Raw genomic sequence first — 17,166 nt, forward strand, 5'->3', positions numbered from 1 at the left:
TACAGCTTGATATGCAAATGGAAACGATAGTGTACCCGGCAGTGGGGAAGGGGAGGAAAAATTACACTTTTGTTGCTTTGTTCCCAGTAACAACAGTGCATCCAAACTCGAGCTTGCGATCGTAATTATCGTTCTGCATCTTGAGCAAGGCACGCATTGTGTGATAATGTATTTAGAAATGTGTAGTATCTGTCGGGGAAAGTGTAACGTATACGGGCGCTTTCAACGTGTAAATTATTCTTATATTTTGCTACAGGATTTTACGGTTCCGGTTTAGCAGTCTTGGTGATTATACAGAATTGGATTTTGTGTGTGCAAAACCCGAAACGACATTAAGTCTATGAAAGCGTTAACTTGCTAATTCTGTCACGAGGAGAGGGGGAGATCGGGAATTGGCGGCTAAGCTTTCGCCGCATAGGAAGTATTGAGTATTATAATTACAAATCAATGAGAAATTGTTGGTAGCTGAATGCAGGGACGCATAATGATTTAAAAGCACTACGATTTCAAAGTTGAAAAAAAAAACGGTTTGCCGCGGATGAAATTGAATTGGGTCTGATTATTTGATGTATACTAAGCTCTTCTTTCATGCCAAATCTCAAACACTGCTCATTTTTATAGCAAATTTGCAATTTGATCGTTCTACAAATCCTCAAGACAAAAGGCGTCGGATTTATTCGACTCGTGGAAACATTGCTGCATAACTGTGGTAAAAATGGCTCTGTGGCGAGAGAGGCAGTTCGGATCCGAAAAAATATACCGAACGCTTTTACCTCTCATTTTCAGGGAACCGATGCTTCAGTCGTCTGCAGGAGCCACGCAGACTTCATTCGCCACGGCGTTGAGCCGAGTTCCACTTCTCTCCCCTTTTTTCAGTTTTTCGCAGTGCAAGTAGATGAGATTACTTCCTCTTATCCCGCAGTTCTCTATTTTCTTCAAAAATCTTTCTTTTCTTGACTTGCTTTCCTTCGTAAGCTTGGAATGAGTATCCGTCAACTTATAGTAGAGTCACCGGCAATAAAAAGGGACACCTAGATCCTGAAATACCCGCTTCCCTGCAAGGCGTTATGTGTGTTGCCTAACTCAACGGCTGTGGTAGAAGTTGCCACTGAAAATTTGCTATTACAATCCACTTATCACCGTAGAGTTAGGCAACGCACACAACGCTTTGCATGGTAGCGAGTATTTCAGAATCTAGGCGTCCCATTTTTATTGCCGCTGACTGTACATTGACTTGTTTCTCTTTCTCAGCGATTTCTAAATACTACCCTTATATCCATACAAGTTCAATGCAGTGTGCTCTTGATATTGTCCTTCTGCATATGGACCATCACTTCAAGTTTTACGTAGGATCTGAACCACTGAAACTTCAGCAGAATGTTACCCTTGAAATGCATCAAGATAAACTTGATCCGTTTTCGGAGCTCCAGTCGACACAGAGTACTGTGTAATTTTAGTTTCATCTAATGGTCGTGTGAGATCTGATGATGCATTCTTACTGAATCGAACGGAATAGAAACTGAAAAATGACATAATTGGATGCGTTTCTCTGTATCATCCTCCCTTGTGTACCTAAGTGTATTAGCATTTAATGCACTTTGTCTTACTAAAGTCAACGAATGTTATTTATTTTTATTTTTATTTCGGTTGGCCGGTATTGAGTTCAGTGTGTGGACCGGAATATACTTGATGCAGTGATTGCTGTGTGGGACTTGAAGAGATGATGTTGTCAGCAACGTGCTCTAGCGAAAGACACAAGGTTTTGTTGGGGGAAATACATCGTCCATTAGAAACCAAAACTAAATCGGTCATTTAGCTTGTGCTTCTGAATGAAGTTCAAGATGAAATAATTTCTGCGTTGTGAAGTTGGACTTCCTGCACTTTATTTGACCCAATAAGAGCTTCAAGAATTAAAAGAAATCTCAAAACAAGATGTTGACAACTTCTGCACCAGCATACATAAAAATCCATTGCTTAAAAACACATAGGATGTGAGAGAAGAATTAATGACATTGTCACTGAACTAGTATTATTTTAACGAAGAAGAAACAACATATATATACACTGAATTCAGTATAACACAAAAAAGCTGCTCTCTCTCTCTCTCTCTCTCTCTCTCTCTCTCTTTCTCTTTCTCTCTCTCTCTCTTTCTCTTTCTCTCTCTTTCTCTTTCTCTTTCTCTCTCTTTCTCTCTCTCTCTCTCTCTCTCTCACACACACACACACACACATACACACTCAAAAACATAGTTTTGAGCGAATTGGAGTAGTTTGTAATGGGGATGTAACCGGTTTTGTGGGAAATGAAGTACGCCAAGTTAATATTTTCCCACATGCATCCTAGTATAGTCTCAAATGACGTAAGTATCGTAAAAATGAGCTGTGATAGGATTTTTGCAAATAGTTGATTTACCGAATAACCTACTGATCGAAGGATGAGTGCGTGTGAATACGGTTTGTCCATTATAACGAACCCTCTACGACGCCTGGGGTCTCGGTTCGAATCCCGGTCTGGATATGAGTGTCCCTTCCTCTGTTTCATCATATCATCACTCATCTACATTGCCGCGATTAGCCTAAAGTGGCAGAAAAGTGACGCTAAATAACAGAAATCAAATCAAATCATTATAACAAACCACGATTATTTTTCTTTTAATTTTCGGTTTTAATAATCGGTTTCGGTAAAGATTGCTCTAAGGTCAACTTGTGAACAGAGACTAATCGCGCCTGGGCCTATGGTTTTTAATGGGGTCAAGATTTCTGAAATATGTCCCATGCTGGGAATCGAGCTTCGAAGTACAAACTTTAATTTAATTGACTGTTACTATTCTATATTAACATTATTTATTTATTGATTCGTTAAGTATTGTAGGGTTCACTAGAGTACTTTGAAGCACCTGTGAGATTATATGCATATCTTCTTTATTCTGCCCCTCTTACCTTTCGATATGATTAATCTAAGCGCTGAACTAAAGAAATTAATATGCTTTTTTTCTCTTGTCCTCCTCCTTACCCCTTTTCTTTATCTGGTTCTTTCTTTTTGTGACTCCGAGTGCTTAAATTTTACGAATTGGATCCCTAGGGTTTGGGTGGGGGGGGGCAGAGAAATATAAAGAAAGAATTGAAAAGAAGTCGCAGGCTTTGTGGCCCATTTCGTGGTCGAAATAAATCGAAGACGGTAAATAGACTTTAAAAACTTAACGATTCCAAGCACTTAGATAGTATAATTAATTAACGTTAGTCTCCATTGTTCGGATGCATCGCCGAAAGAAAAATGAGTAAGCTGTCAGTTGCACATCTCTATTCTGTTCCACAGCGAAAGGGTGAGGGGGGAAAGAGGGGGTGTGAAGTGAGAGACTTGGCTCAGACCTCCACCGGAGCCTATTTATTTTCCCCGGCATTGCTCGATAAGTCCTGCGTGCATGTATGTTTCCCTCTGATAGCAAACACCGGCCGTATTGATCAGTGCAACGCGGGTAAACAACTGTCGGCAAGCGGCAGCAAGGCCCTGCTTACATGTCTCCCAACCTCCCTCTTGCGCCTCCCCTCCTCACCCCCCGGAAAAAAACGATCCCCTCTTCTCCAAGCTTGCTTGCGTCTGAAAATCCACACAGATGGCATTGTGTGTTCCGCGGGGCTTGTTTAGTTTTTGATTATTCACTCGCTGTCAATCAGTGCCAAACAGTGGTTGCGACTGGAACTAAAAAAAAAAGTTGTTTTTTTTTTCCTTTTTTTTAGTTTCCTTTTTCTCAAGAGCGAAGGTGTCTGGGGGAGGGAAAGGGTTGTGTTGACCGAGAGGGGGAGCCCATGTGCATGTGGTTGTTGTCGGTCAGTCAGTCCGGTCGTCGTTACGTAAGGAGAGCAGACGCTTGCTTCGGCCGTCTCTCTTTTTCCCTCTCTCTTCAGCGTCTCCCGAAGTAGACCCGAGCGGGGCCGAAAGTAGCCGAGACGGACCGAGCGAAGTCGCGGCGTTTTGAGAGAAACGAGGAAAAGCAGAAGCAAGCCGGAGTTGCTGGCGATAGCGAAGCGGAAGGCGGGTCGACGCGAGGCGGGGCCAGCATGTTGGAGCCACGCTGGAGACCAGTCCAGGTACCACGCCGGCACCGCACTGTTAGTCCGAGCCGACTCAACAGTGTGGACACACACAGTGAGTGAATGTGAGAGAGGGTGCGGGAGGAGGAGGGGTTCGAAGTGGGTGGGGGAGGGGGGAAGTAGGGGAGAGGTTTTTGGCCACATCCCATTGAACAGGACTGAATGACGGGATCTATCCGCTCCTCCGATTAGTCTATATGTCGTTGACGTCATTGATTCTTAGATCGGAGGGAGAGGATTCATTAATTTTTTTTCGGACTTGGCGGGTTTCGAACCCGGAATGGTGCAAACGACTTCGAAACTCCTCCACCACGCTCTTATTTAGTAACTAAGTGTGCGTTCTTGTCAGTGCATGTGTTGAGAATAGTCAATAGATTGATAGTTGTGTTTTGCATTTGTTTTTGTGTATTTGTTTATTTATTGTTGGACGTTACTTTTATTGGCATTTCTTTAAGTTTTAGCTGACTTTTATGTCGTCTTGTTTCGGTGCCTTTGTGTTTGTGATCGTGGGCAGAAGAGTTGCCGAGTGTCTTTGTATGTTTGTTTATTTGGTTGCGGTCTCTGCGCGTGCGCTCGCGCTCGCGCGTGTTACCTACGGCGTGCGTGACGTCCGTTTTGCGTGTTGGCATGTCTCTCAGAATAATTAAATTGACGTTAGGTACTCAAGCGCTATTGTTGCTCATGTAACTTGGCGCTTTGTGATTCATTTAAGTTATCTGTGGAGCTCAAAGTTCAAAAACATAAATATCCAAGTCCGTTAATGTTTTATATGTTTTGCCGTTAGTTGATATCGATTATTAAAATTGTTCCCTCGCTTGTTTTCGATTTTGCGCGCGTGGTTGTTTAGCTTTCTTTCTTGTTCTCTTTTTCCCATTAAGTTTCTTGAAAAAGAAAAGAGTTGGGGGCGGGGGGCAGGAGTTGTCAATTCTTATGTTTTGTTTTGCGATGTCCGCTTTTCCCCCTTTGTCGGCGCGTTCGATGCAAAATGCATGAAGAGGTGTAAAAACGTGAGAGAATATGTCAGTTTGTCATCTTTTGTTGATGCATGAAATTAAATTCATATGTTCCGTGTGGTTATTATTATGATAGGAAAATATTATTTTGTACACATTTCAATATTCAACATAGATATTGTCATATCTGAAAACTACCGTTGCGAAGAGACAGGTTGCACTTAATTGTTTGTTCGAGTTCATTCGTGCAATGAGACTAAGCGCTTCTTTATTTTTACGTTCTCTTTCTTTACTCTAGAAGCTAAAGACCGCAGAGATATTTGCATGCGCTGTGGTGTTAAGTATTCTCTTTCGTGAAGGTAACAACCGCTTCGCAAGGAAGAATCGATCACGCGACCGTTCAATTAGCGTCAGCTGTGCCATCCTTGATTTGCTTCGTGCTATTGACGTGCACTTTGTACGCAGAAAGTAATCGGGACGAGACCGGACCCGCACGGTTACCCCTTGTCTTCGGACTCGTTCAGTCGCCTTCTTGGGTTTTCTGTTGGTGCATGCAAGTGTTGTGGTCAATGTGAGACATGTACAAGTTCTGAAAAGACACGTGCATAAAAGCTTTGAGAACCAAGGATGTGTCGCATGCATATCAGTAAGAACTTTTCTTTTGCATCTAACGCATGGCTGGAATTTTTTTAAGGTCTTGGTTCTGCTTTTATTTCATTTGTCAGTTTTTATGTTAGTACGGTATTTTGAATCTATTTTTTATTCCAAGAAAATAAGTTTCCGCAATAGACATTCATCGAAACACACATGCACGTACACACACGCGCGCGCCGATAAGGTTGATCTTGGCCAATAAAAATTACGTATGCGTTAAAGATGGAGGCAGATCTCGTGACAAAAGTCATGCATGGCTCTGCGTGCGTAATGACAACACGCTTCGCAGCTGCTTTCAATGCTCCTTCATCTGTGACGAAAATTTTTCACACGGCTATGTCTTGAATACTTTTATTCACGTGTCTGGCGGAGGGAATAAAGGCCAAACAAAGGGGGAGTTAAAATTTGCGAACGGGCACGAGACACAAATATCCCCACCACGTCAAAACCCTTTTCATTGTAGCTCTCCTGTACAATTTCACGTGAATGAGTCAACTTCGTTCTCTTACCTTATAGCCGGTCCGTAAGTTGGCAATAATTATAATTTGTTTTCTTCCTTGAACTTGCAAGTTTAACTTACGAAGGAAGTTTTTATTTCCCTTAAATTCAAAGTTACCGTGTCATAATACGTGAAATTATCTGTGTTCTATCTTAATACGATTTTATTTAGTGCACACTAGTGTTGGAATTGAATATTTGAGTCATTATAAAACTTCATGCTTGTATGAATGTGTCCATTTGCATGGTACATATTGTTACCTCAAATATTTCGTGTACCAAAGTAATTTCCTGACCAAGAGTTACTTTTATTTTCTTCCTTTCTGTAATTATATTATAATAGAATTACTCGATATAATATCGGAAAATTCTTTTAATCAATCAATAGATGAACCAGCCTGCATGTTTGCAATCAGATCCGTTCTTTCATATGTAGCAGTATTATTTTTATATGAATATTAACAATGTTTTTTGTTTACAAATTTCAAGTTAAATCGTCTCGTGAAAATTTCAATTAACCATTTAATGCAAAGTATTATTTTCCCTTAGAACGTTGTTTTTTTTAAATAGTAATACTGGTTTGGATCAACCAAGCAAGACCAGCTAGGAAAAGAGAAATATGAAATTTCCTACCACAATCCAAACGTTTGTCTTTGCTACAATATTTATGAGAAAAATATTTAATCAATTTAATCAATGCAAATAATTTGATACTTCAAAGGAAAATTTAATGTCTTTGTGCAATTTGCAATTTTATCCTATTGGATTAACCTCACTACAAACGCAAGGCATTGTAAATTTCCTTCTCCCCAAGCAGACCTTATCACTAGCTGGTTCAAAGCATTTAAACTTCCGCAGTTAACTTTTCTTTACGGTAAAGTCGCGTCTGAGATTGAAATACGATGTAGAAACAGTAGTTGCTGCTGTCGTTTCTCCATAGTTTTGTTCCGTTTGATGCAAGAACTGATACTTTCTTCTTCTCTGGAAAATTGTCTGTGCTTTGCCAAAGTAGTGGCGCGCAGTCTTGTCTCCGAAACTTCTGCGTGAGTTTGTTGGAGAAACTCCGGTTAGCTACCCCAGGCGGGCCGCGCGAGTTTGCAGTTGACGGCCAGTTATCGCACGAGCTAAGAAATCTATTTCATGTTCAATAGGGCCGTTTGTTTCACGGTTGAGGAAACCGTCATTTCAAAGTTAGTAATTGCTACCGTTATCGGGATGATGTTAACATCTGTACTTCCGGCGCCGCGCCATATAGGCAAGAGAAAGTGTTTATTATTTAGCTTTGCGCTCTCTCTATGTGTATCTCTCTCGAACCAATATCTGTTGTGTGGGAGAGCGCGTGCGCCCAGATAAGTTGCGCTGCTCTGTTTATGGCATCATTTACTCTGTCAAGATATCATACAAGCCGCGGGTAATATCATTACCTTGCTCTGGGGGTTCCCCTCCTCCGCCCCCTTTCATTCTCTCTCTCTCTCTTCATTGTCAATGTTGCTGCAACAATGCTCAACAATAATGAAGCATTTCGGGGAGAAAAGCGGGATCGTGAAAAATCAGCAGGTGCCGCTCGGTTCTGATTCCGAAAACTTGATTTTCCCATCGCCTGTGCATTTATTTATTTATTTGTCTAAAGAGGCTAGTTGCTATCACATTACAAGGTACTTGATTTGCTGGAGACAGAATTTTCATAGTTTACTGTGCAAACGAACTTGCATATTATTTAAAAAACAAACTATTTCTGTCCTTAAATTGCGGCAGGCATTTTCTTAAAAATGTCAGTTTAAAATTTGCATACACAAACGCATAACGCACGTGCGTATATATGTACCTTCTTTAATCTAGTTTCCTCACAACCCGATGAAGTTTCGTTTACCAATAATATAATTCTCCTTTCTATATTAGAGTGACGAATTGGCCGATCCATTGTTAATCTTTAGACATATTAAACCTTACAGTTGATTTTTATATCCAGACCATCAATAACACACTAATGATCCCGGAAATAATAACTTTTTCGCCCATATGTAATGAATATTGTGTTTTCTCTTTCTTACCGTGGTCAAGAAAGCTGGATAGATACAAACGGCGGCCGCGGGATTCGACACACTAACCACGCGCCACACAACCAAACCCGCCTGGCAGATCTTCAGACCCCCAAGGGTTGTCGCTCCACGGAAGCCGAGCCTTTATCTTATGCAATTCGCAATACAGATCATACATTAAAATTCGGACTTCCGCCTATCACGCTTTGTAGATAGGAAGAGTGTTCGGTGTATTAGCATATTTTCTCTTAACGTAGTGAAGAAGGTGGACTTACAAAATGCGGAACTAGGTTTGAAAATATACTAATTATTCTCTTTAACTTGTCATTGTAAGTAGCTATTGTATATCTGAAGGACATATATACTTAGTATCGTAAAAATCTATGTACTTTGAGGAGTTATCTCTCAGAATTGACTTTCCAAATCGCAAAAATGTTCAGCCTAACTTGACTCTAGTTCCTAATATTAGTTTAAGAGTTGTTACCCACAGTTGATAACCTAATTTTATATAAGCTAAAATTATTTAGTGTCTGACAATCTGCGGTTTCAAATGTGTAACAGTAGTTTCTGATGCTACATTAGTTTTCTTTAGTCGTAATATATCTGTATATGTACTATATAATGCAATTTTGAAATTTTATTGAAAAAATGAAATCGCAAAGATTTTTTTGTGCTACTTTAGGTAGTAAGTGACAATCCCACTTTTCAATAATGGAATTTCACATTAAGCATGAGATATAAGCAGTGAAAGGCGTCTTTAATAAAATAATCTGAGGAAAGACCTGGGATAAAAATTCTTCGTTGTCGACTTTTCTGTTTTCGGCATTCGATGGAGCCGGCGGCACCGGTAGACTTGCTTAGTCCCGAAGTTCTTCGGTTCGAGTTTGTGCACGAGCTTACCAAGCAGGATTACGTACTGTACAGAAAAGTAATACAGTACAGAATGACTTGCGCAATTCACGTCCAACAGATTGTTGTATGGAAATTTTGGAAATTTCCTTCAAGTGCTATGTGCGCATTGCAAATTGTTGGTCCGTACTAAGTTCGTATCGCATTCAACTTCTTTACAGAAAACAGTCGTGGCCTTTCAAATAGCAATGCACAATTAATATGTTTGAATTTCTGGCACGTTCATGAACACAATCATATAGAGCAAGAGAGATTACGGAACATTATTGATTGATTTCTTAACCTATTGATATTTACTTTCAGTTAGCATGAAGATACGTTACTTGTTATTTTCTGCCGCTAACTTTTAATTACCAAAACTTTTACACTTTCGCTTCTATAAAGTATTGGGCTACGTATCGACATTTCCCCAAATGTATTTTTGTCACTTTAGGTGACGGTCTGTCTACTTGTGAACCTGATGCGTGGTTTTGAAATTGCCACACACACACAACTTCGTAATCCAGAATGTTTATAGTAAACATAAAGAAACAAGTTGCAAACATTTCTTGAGAAAAGTGTGTTTGTTTTATTTGAATTTGACTTCATTTTTATTTTATTTTTTACATTTCGGAAACTTTTCTTTTTATATCGGATCACAGATAAATTTCTATCTCTTAATGAAAGTTCAAAAGTCGCGCAGTTCTCCTATAACCACCCGCGTATCTTTTACCGAACTTTCTGTCAATCCGAATCATATTCACTCAAGCAGCTCTGATTAACATAAAATCAATTGCTGTCCTGATTACTAAATGAATGATTTGCGCACGATACGCTTTGAAAGACTGAGAAATTATTATCGATTGCCGCTTGGTAATATCTCGCATTGTATGTTCCATTTTCTAAATAACTTTGAAATGAGAAATTGCACGCAATAACGGGTTTCGACACGTAAGTACGGTGAACGCATGTAAGTGTTTTAACAAATAAACTTTTCCGGAATTGCATTAATAAATTGTTTGTTACTCACTATATTTGTTGTTCTATTATAGTAGCAAGAATATAAAATAAATACTGAGCCAATAGATTGAAGGTTTACAAAATTTCCCTAGTTTTCTTAGTTGACTGCAAACATGCATGAAAAGTCAGCTTGGAAAACCTTGAAGGTTTCCAGCTATTGTAGATTGTAAAGATACTTTTGAAATGCTGCAGCCATTTCTTTTTCCCCTTTTATTTTCGTGTCGGTATTTTGTTTTTGTGCGTCGCTGTTTTGAGCGCGTTGCGGCGCATCTTTTGTGGACGGAATGTGCCGTTTCCTGCAAAACTCCCCAGAGCTATCCCCTGGAAAGTAAACAATAATCCCACAAGAGCACTAGCCAGCAAAAAAATCAACAGAAGTGAGAATTCAAAATAAATTTTTCTCTTGGAATAACAATTTTCCGGATGTATCTTCAATCCGATACGGCAAGCTTCGCGCATCAAAAATCGGTGCGGTGGTCGTATGAATCTACCCGCAGTTTCTTTTGCTTGGTTTTACGTTGTATGTCTGTCTGTCTGGTGAAAAGTTTATGTATAATATCGTCCATATGAAGATCGGTCTGTGTTTTGTTCTTTTGTTTTTGGGGGAGTGGGCGGGAACTACATAGTTTACTTGTTATATTCACTTCTGTCTATAGTTTTTCTTTCAGTTTGTAGAATCGATACATTAGGACGCAAAGTGTATGTTACTAAATTGAATTTACAAAATGTTTACAAAGGATTCTGAACCTCTACATCACGGAGAGTAGAAAAATATACTCACAAAGTGTCGTCACAGTTTCTAAGTTCGATAAAATATCACGGTACCCATGTTAGAAATATGAACTCTTGTCCCTGATTTTCTCACATCATTCTAATTATTATTACAAATATTATTATTATTATAGGCAAGTTAAGTACATTTCTTTTCTCCCTTTTACCTCCCTTATATTTTCTTAACTGTTTTGGCCCGAAACTGATTAGAAATTAGAAGTAGGATGAAATATTAATGAACAGCTATCTGATTTTAATAACTTAGTAACTGTTTTATACAAAACAATGACAGCATTAACTTTGAAACGATACCTCGTAGAATTATCGTATGCTTCTTTTATGGCGAATTAAGTCTGTTACGAACATTACATTTTTCACAAACGCATGCATAAGTTTTCGTGCATATTTTCATTCAAAGTTTACAAAAAAAAATTGTTATGTATAGACAGGGTGATTTTTGATATTTTATTCTTATAGTTGCATATTTTAAGGGCATGAGGAATGATGAAATTATGTATTTTCCGTGAATTACGTTTGCCGTTGATAAAATAATTATTTGTGTATGGTGACAATGTATATCACGTTGCACGTCCTTATGTAGTAATGTAGACTAATATAATAAAATAGTAATAGTAAATTTCGTGACTTGAGAAAATACACTTAACACCTTACCTGGTCCGTAACCTGAGACAAGGTGTGTTTTCACGATTTTACTGTTTCTGCGAATATTTTATTTTTGATAGTGTCTAAGTGTCTACTAAACTTATATGTTAACACTGTATTCAGCTATTCTTCTTCTTCATTTATTTTGGAAATATATGGTCATTAGCGCAGCGTAATTTAAAAAAGAATTAATAAGTTTGCTGAGTGTTACGGGATAACATGATTTTACAAGGCGCACGTTCTTTTCGGGAGTGCGGCCTTGGAATATGCTAAAGGTTATCTAACTTTTATTCTTATTCCTTTCACCAATTGTTATTCGACCTTAGAGACGACGATCTGAATAGCGGTAAATATAATATAATGAAGTTCTCCTGATATATAAGAAAATATTCGACGTACCATAAAAATGTTTCCAAATGGGAAGGAGGGATATTTTTAGATCGTTCCTGTTTTTTTGTTTGCGTTTCCGGGAATTGTAATAAGGTTTCTATACAGTATCTTGAAACTTTCCGCATTTGATTGAATGCTCGTCAGACAACTTCCGGTGAGGCTAGACCTATCTGGAATTTTAACCGAAACCAATAACTGATATTCTACCGATCCGATATGAAATGTTGAACGATCTGTGAAGGCCCTAAATGGTTTCACCTTCATAATGAATGTTTGCAAACAGGTGATCGCAATGAATTTTACTTTAGTAAAGAATCTACACATTTAAAATTTACTTGACAAAACCATAGAATGTGAAGTATGCTTTTAATGCACAAAAACAATAATAACATGGCAGAATATTGCATTCAATAACAGGATGTTCATGAAAACGTTTTGTACATAAAAATAATATTTCATGCAACCGGAATAATATCCACTGCAAACAATTTTCTGTATCGTGAACTTCTGAATTTTGATTAGCTATGTAGTCCTTGAATTATATTTTATTAAATGCCACGTGTCTTTTGTATACTTCCGGTTAATTAATGCGTTGTTTTTATTTCAAATTACTTTATTGAAATTCTACGGTACTCTGAAATTTGTTTCTCTTCGAAAAAAATCTCTTTCATTGTAATATTCTCCAAGCGTCTCCGAAAAAAAAGAACATTAATTATCAGTATTGTCCAACGTGCCACATTTTCTTCAAAAACTCATTTCAAATAAATGTATAAAAAAAACCTTGCTTGACAAAAAAAAGCGACACTTGTTGTTGTTTTCAGTGATTCGTTCATAATGGTTGGAGTTCAAAGTTCATTTATCGAGAACACAAAATGTTTATTTTTTTGCCACAGAAATAAAATCCCTCTCAGTAATATTTAAACGCAGAAAGCATTGTCGTTGAATACTTAATTAAATGCTACATTTTTTAAAGATAGATGTAAAACCCAGAAATATTTTGTGAATATTTTATATTATATAACTTGTCCTAATGTCGGAAGGTGAATTTTGAGCGACGATGAAGCTAATGGTGATAAAATTTGATTATGATATTGTAAGTTGATGAATCACCTGAGTTCCATAAGAATAATAATTTGTTACTAGTATCTTATTATTAACTGCATCGATGACAACCGTGACAATACGTCGTGACAACTTTAATTGTTAGTTGTTTGTGAGAAAAGCTTAGGGGAAATTCGAATTCTCCTTTATGCGGACATGTTTCTTGCTATGGTATTGCCAGTTTTTGTGTATCATAGATACACAAAAGATAGAAGTATTATAGTAATTTAAAATATTATAAAAGTTTACAATACAAACAATCGTCTACTTGCATAATTACTTCCGTAATATTGTAAAAGGAAATAATCCAAATATCGTACACGGTTATCTATAGCTATATAGAATCCTAATATGTTCCTGGAAGGAATTTGCTGAGACCAATGACAGTTTGCGATGAGAGGATCGTAAAACGGACATAATGCACCACATTAACAGCTGGTTATCGAGTAACTCGTGCTACCTTGCAATCAGTATGTTCATAATTTTTTGATAAAATTTCATTTATAAAGTATTTATTTTCTTTCAGCTATTTCACACAATTTCCGTGTGCTGGTAGTATGTCACTATTCTCTTCTCCTATGATAGTTAATGCATTTTCTGCACCAACCATGGTTATTTAACAAAAATAACTCTCGAAACGTGCCGTTAGAATGTGGCCAATAAACTGACATAAACTACAATAAATATTTTGATTATTGTGCGAGATCGGAATGACTTGATTCGGGTAATCTAATTCTATGCTACTGTGTAACGTACTCATGCAATTTAAATACTAGCGTGTATTTCTTTAAATGCATTTTGGGAAGTTTGACTCCAACTTAGGATTCGTCCAAGATAGAAGGAAATAGAAGTATCTGAACTTTCCGATAGTTCCGTAATTTTGTCTTTTTTAAAATGAGACTAAAACTTTTTGGAAGAAATATACATCTCGCAATATTGCCATTGTCGCCACGGTTTGTACCTCAGTCTCTGCATTTAAAATGAGTCCTAACTCTATCGGTAAACGCAGAAATCATTAGTTCCCGTTTGTAAGCATGCATTAACTTACTTCTTGTCAAAAGTTAATATTTTTTATAGGTTATACACCGTTCCATCTTGATCTTGGAAGTACGTCCATATGGATTTGTTACAGCGACTGGTGTAAAGTTACTTTTTTACTTGACAATGTACACACATATTTTGTTCAAAAGTATGGATATTCCCTTCACGTGCAACACATATCGACGAAACTGATTTTTCGAAAATTCTCGTCATGCGGTCCTGTCACATTTCTTAATTTGATGTTTATGGTGAAGAGGGTCTCTTAATAATTCTTCGGTGTGAATTTCAATATGCCCGCCCACTTCTTCGATCTGTTTTCAAGTGATGTGCATTCTGTTCATATTTTATTCCAAAGTTAAATCAATATGACTTTTTTTTATAAAAATCCCGGTAGAAGCTACGCTGAAAATAAAATCAGAGCGGGGAGAATAATTTAATTGAAACAACAGAGGTGGGATCGAAATTTAACTTCTGTTTGCGTTTCGTCCCAGCAACTCATCAGACTTGTTTTGTACACAAGCGTAGGTGTCTGAGAGGAGGCAAATGGTTGTTTTCGATAGCTATGTTGAGGTTTGTTAAGTTCAGTCGGAGAATTGGGGGTGAAAAGGGGGTGGTATCCCCAGGGTAGAAAAGGGGTTACCCTCGTTACCACCCCGCACCAAACCGACCAAGGCGAGCCGAGGTAATTACTGGAGGAAACAGACCTTCCGCGTCTTAGGTGGTGGACGGTCTCCAAGTTCAGCGGCGTGGCTTTGTCGCATTTGAACGTGTGTATATTGGCCTATTAACCTTATCTAAATTACCTTCTGCTGAGATTATAATTTGGAGCACAGCGTGGACTGGAGAAAGCGGCCAGCCTCGGACCTGGCAAAGGAAGTCGAAACAGCAGGAGGGTGAGGGGAGGTGGCGGATGCTAATTGCAGGGAGAGGGGCACTTTCTCCAATCAACCCCCCACCCCCCTCTGCTTCAACCAGTGACCCGATCAGAAACATCCGGTAAACTTGCGAAGTAAGTCCGCAATGTAACAGCTGACCAGGTGCGTGTATTCAAAGCAAAGTGGATTGTTTAATATCCGCGTAACCATGTGGCTCCGGCAATGAAATTTGCACGATTGAATTAAGAAAAAAAAGTTTTATTTTCTTTCCTGGACCCAAAGTTCTGCGTACTATTTTGTACATAAGTACTTGCTGCTGCATGCATGCGAATTGCGAGTGGGTGTGTTAGGCGCCAAAGTAATGCGATTGTAACGTAACTGCTAGTATGCATACATTATATCGTATCCCTACATAAAACAATTAGTGGTTAACGTAGCGCGCTGCGAAGCAGGGAGTTCTACGTTCCAGTCCTTGGACTTTTCTTTGTTTCTCTTCCTGTATCTGTAACCTCGTCTTCATCATTATTCCAGAGGTAGAAAAGCGACTGAAATAAGCGAAAATACAAATATAAATAATATATACAAGGGGAAACAAATGCGCTCAAAAAGTGTGGTGCTCGTTTCTTTATAGCATACTGTTCTGATAAGTACTGTATGAATTAATTTATTATTATTGCACGCGATTCGTCAGAAAAATCTGTAAATTAAAAGAAATGAGAAGGTAATGTGTCAGTTTCTAAATAGAAAAGTGCTTAATTTCAATTGTCTCACAGTGTTCTAAATATATAATTTTATCCTCTTGAAATATATCGGCAACCGATTTATTGACATACCGTAGCAGTATTGCAGTGCCAAAATTCCATCGCACTTGGGAGAAAATTCTTGAAAACCGTTGGTAATTTGCATGCTGCGCGTGTTTCCTTGTAACAAATATCTGTATATTTTTTTTTTGCATAAGACGTAAATAACCATGTATTTACTTACATTACAGATTTGTTTAAAGCTCAACGAGAAAGTAGCTACTTCACTGTTACTGGTAGTGTCAATAACGCGTTCAATACAATCGCGAAAGAATCTCATGACGACATGGGGTACGTTTATTATTTTTTTATGTAGAAGCATGTAGTGAGACTAAAAATATGTTTGTAAATTTTTTTTTATACACTACGTTTTACATGAAACCCAAATTTTCTCCGAATTCTTGTCCATTCGATACAAATACGAATTTGTTCTAATTAATTCCTTGTTGAAAATGTTATTCTATTTGCAAGACGTACTTTATCAAATTTCAAATGCTCTGCATGTAGCTACTGTTCGCGCCAAATTTGTCTTTGAAAATATGATCACATATTTAATTTGTTTTGTGATGTGTGTTAGCGTTCTGTTACGTGTAGTATTAATGAGTGGAACTCCGGAACACAGCGAGGATTTTTTCGAGAGATTTTTAGGTTAGGTTACGAAAAATGAATGACAGTGTTGAAGAATGTTCAGGGAAAAATGGAAATTTTCATGTAACTGTCACTATGTATATTTACTGCTGCTAGTTTATTCATAAAATATTACTGCTCCTGAAATAAGTATTAACACATTTGGATATATTTTCAGTTCTAATTTCTGGTCGTTAAAAATCACAATCTCGGCTTTCTTACTAATTCACGTTTGATGAAATCTGCAAGTTCCTGTGCACATTTCTCATCGTTAACCCCTTAAGGCGTTCTTCACCGCAATATTAATAGAGGAAGGTTGGAGAAGGATTATTCTGAGTGGTAGTAAGAAGAGTTCCAACAGTCCGTAGACATTTGTTACAAGATTGTTTGTTGCACTGAATAATTTCTCTTATCACATCAATTTTTCGCCCCCGGTGTGATATTTTTTTTCCTTTGTTGGTTGCCTCCAAACTGAAATTTCAGCCTAAATAATGAAGCAGGATTTTTAAGATGAGCGTTGTTTTTGTCACTAAGAATATTGCAAACATTCTCCATCCGTTTAACAATATTTCTATATAATTTTGAAAATTTTCTGGAGGGTCTCGGGCTCGGTTAGTCCATGCCTGGCTACGTCAATGGAGGGGAGGGCTACATTGACCCTGCTTTTACTCTTATTAAAATCGATATTTCGACAGTAAAACGTATTCGACCATGTAATCACAAGATATTTTTAAGCCCCGCAAAAAATAACACGA

At 38.0% G+C, this 17,166-nt stretch overlaps 1 protein-coding gene across 3 annotated transcripts in view; it reads left to right on the forward strand.

The window, feature by feature from the left end:
• The window catches only part of FoxP (forkhead box transcription factor P), a 1,057,401-nt gene that overhangs the window by 694,939 nt on the left and 345,296 nt on the right, over positions 1-17,166 (forward strand). Inside the window, exon 1 of one of the 3 annotated variants that reach the window (XM_083117435.1) lies at positions 4,021-4,088. The exons of the other annotated variants lie outside the window; for them this stretch is intronic. Coding sequence (XP_082973561.1) covers positions 4,059-4,088 — 30 coding nt within the window. The 5' untranslated portion in view covers positions 4,021-4,058. Of the gene's footprint in view, positions 1-4,020; positions 4,089-17,166 lie in introns of those variants that run through there. 3 annotated transcript variants of the gene reach the window in all.

Source organism: Lepisma saccharinum, chromosome 2 (assembly GCF_977018435.1).
Source record: "Lepisma saccharinum chromosome 2, izLepSacc3.1, whole genome shotgun sequence".
In the NCBI taxonomy this organism is placed as follows: Eukaryota; Metazoa; Arthropoda; class Insecta; order Zygentoma; family Lepismatidae; genus Lepisma; species Lepisma saccharinum.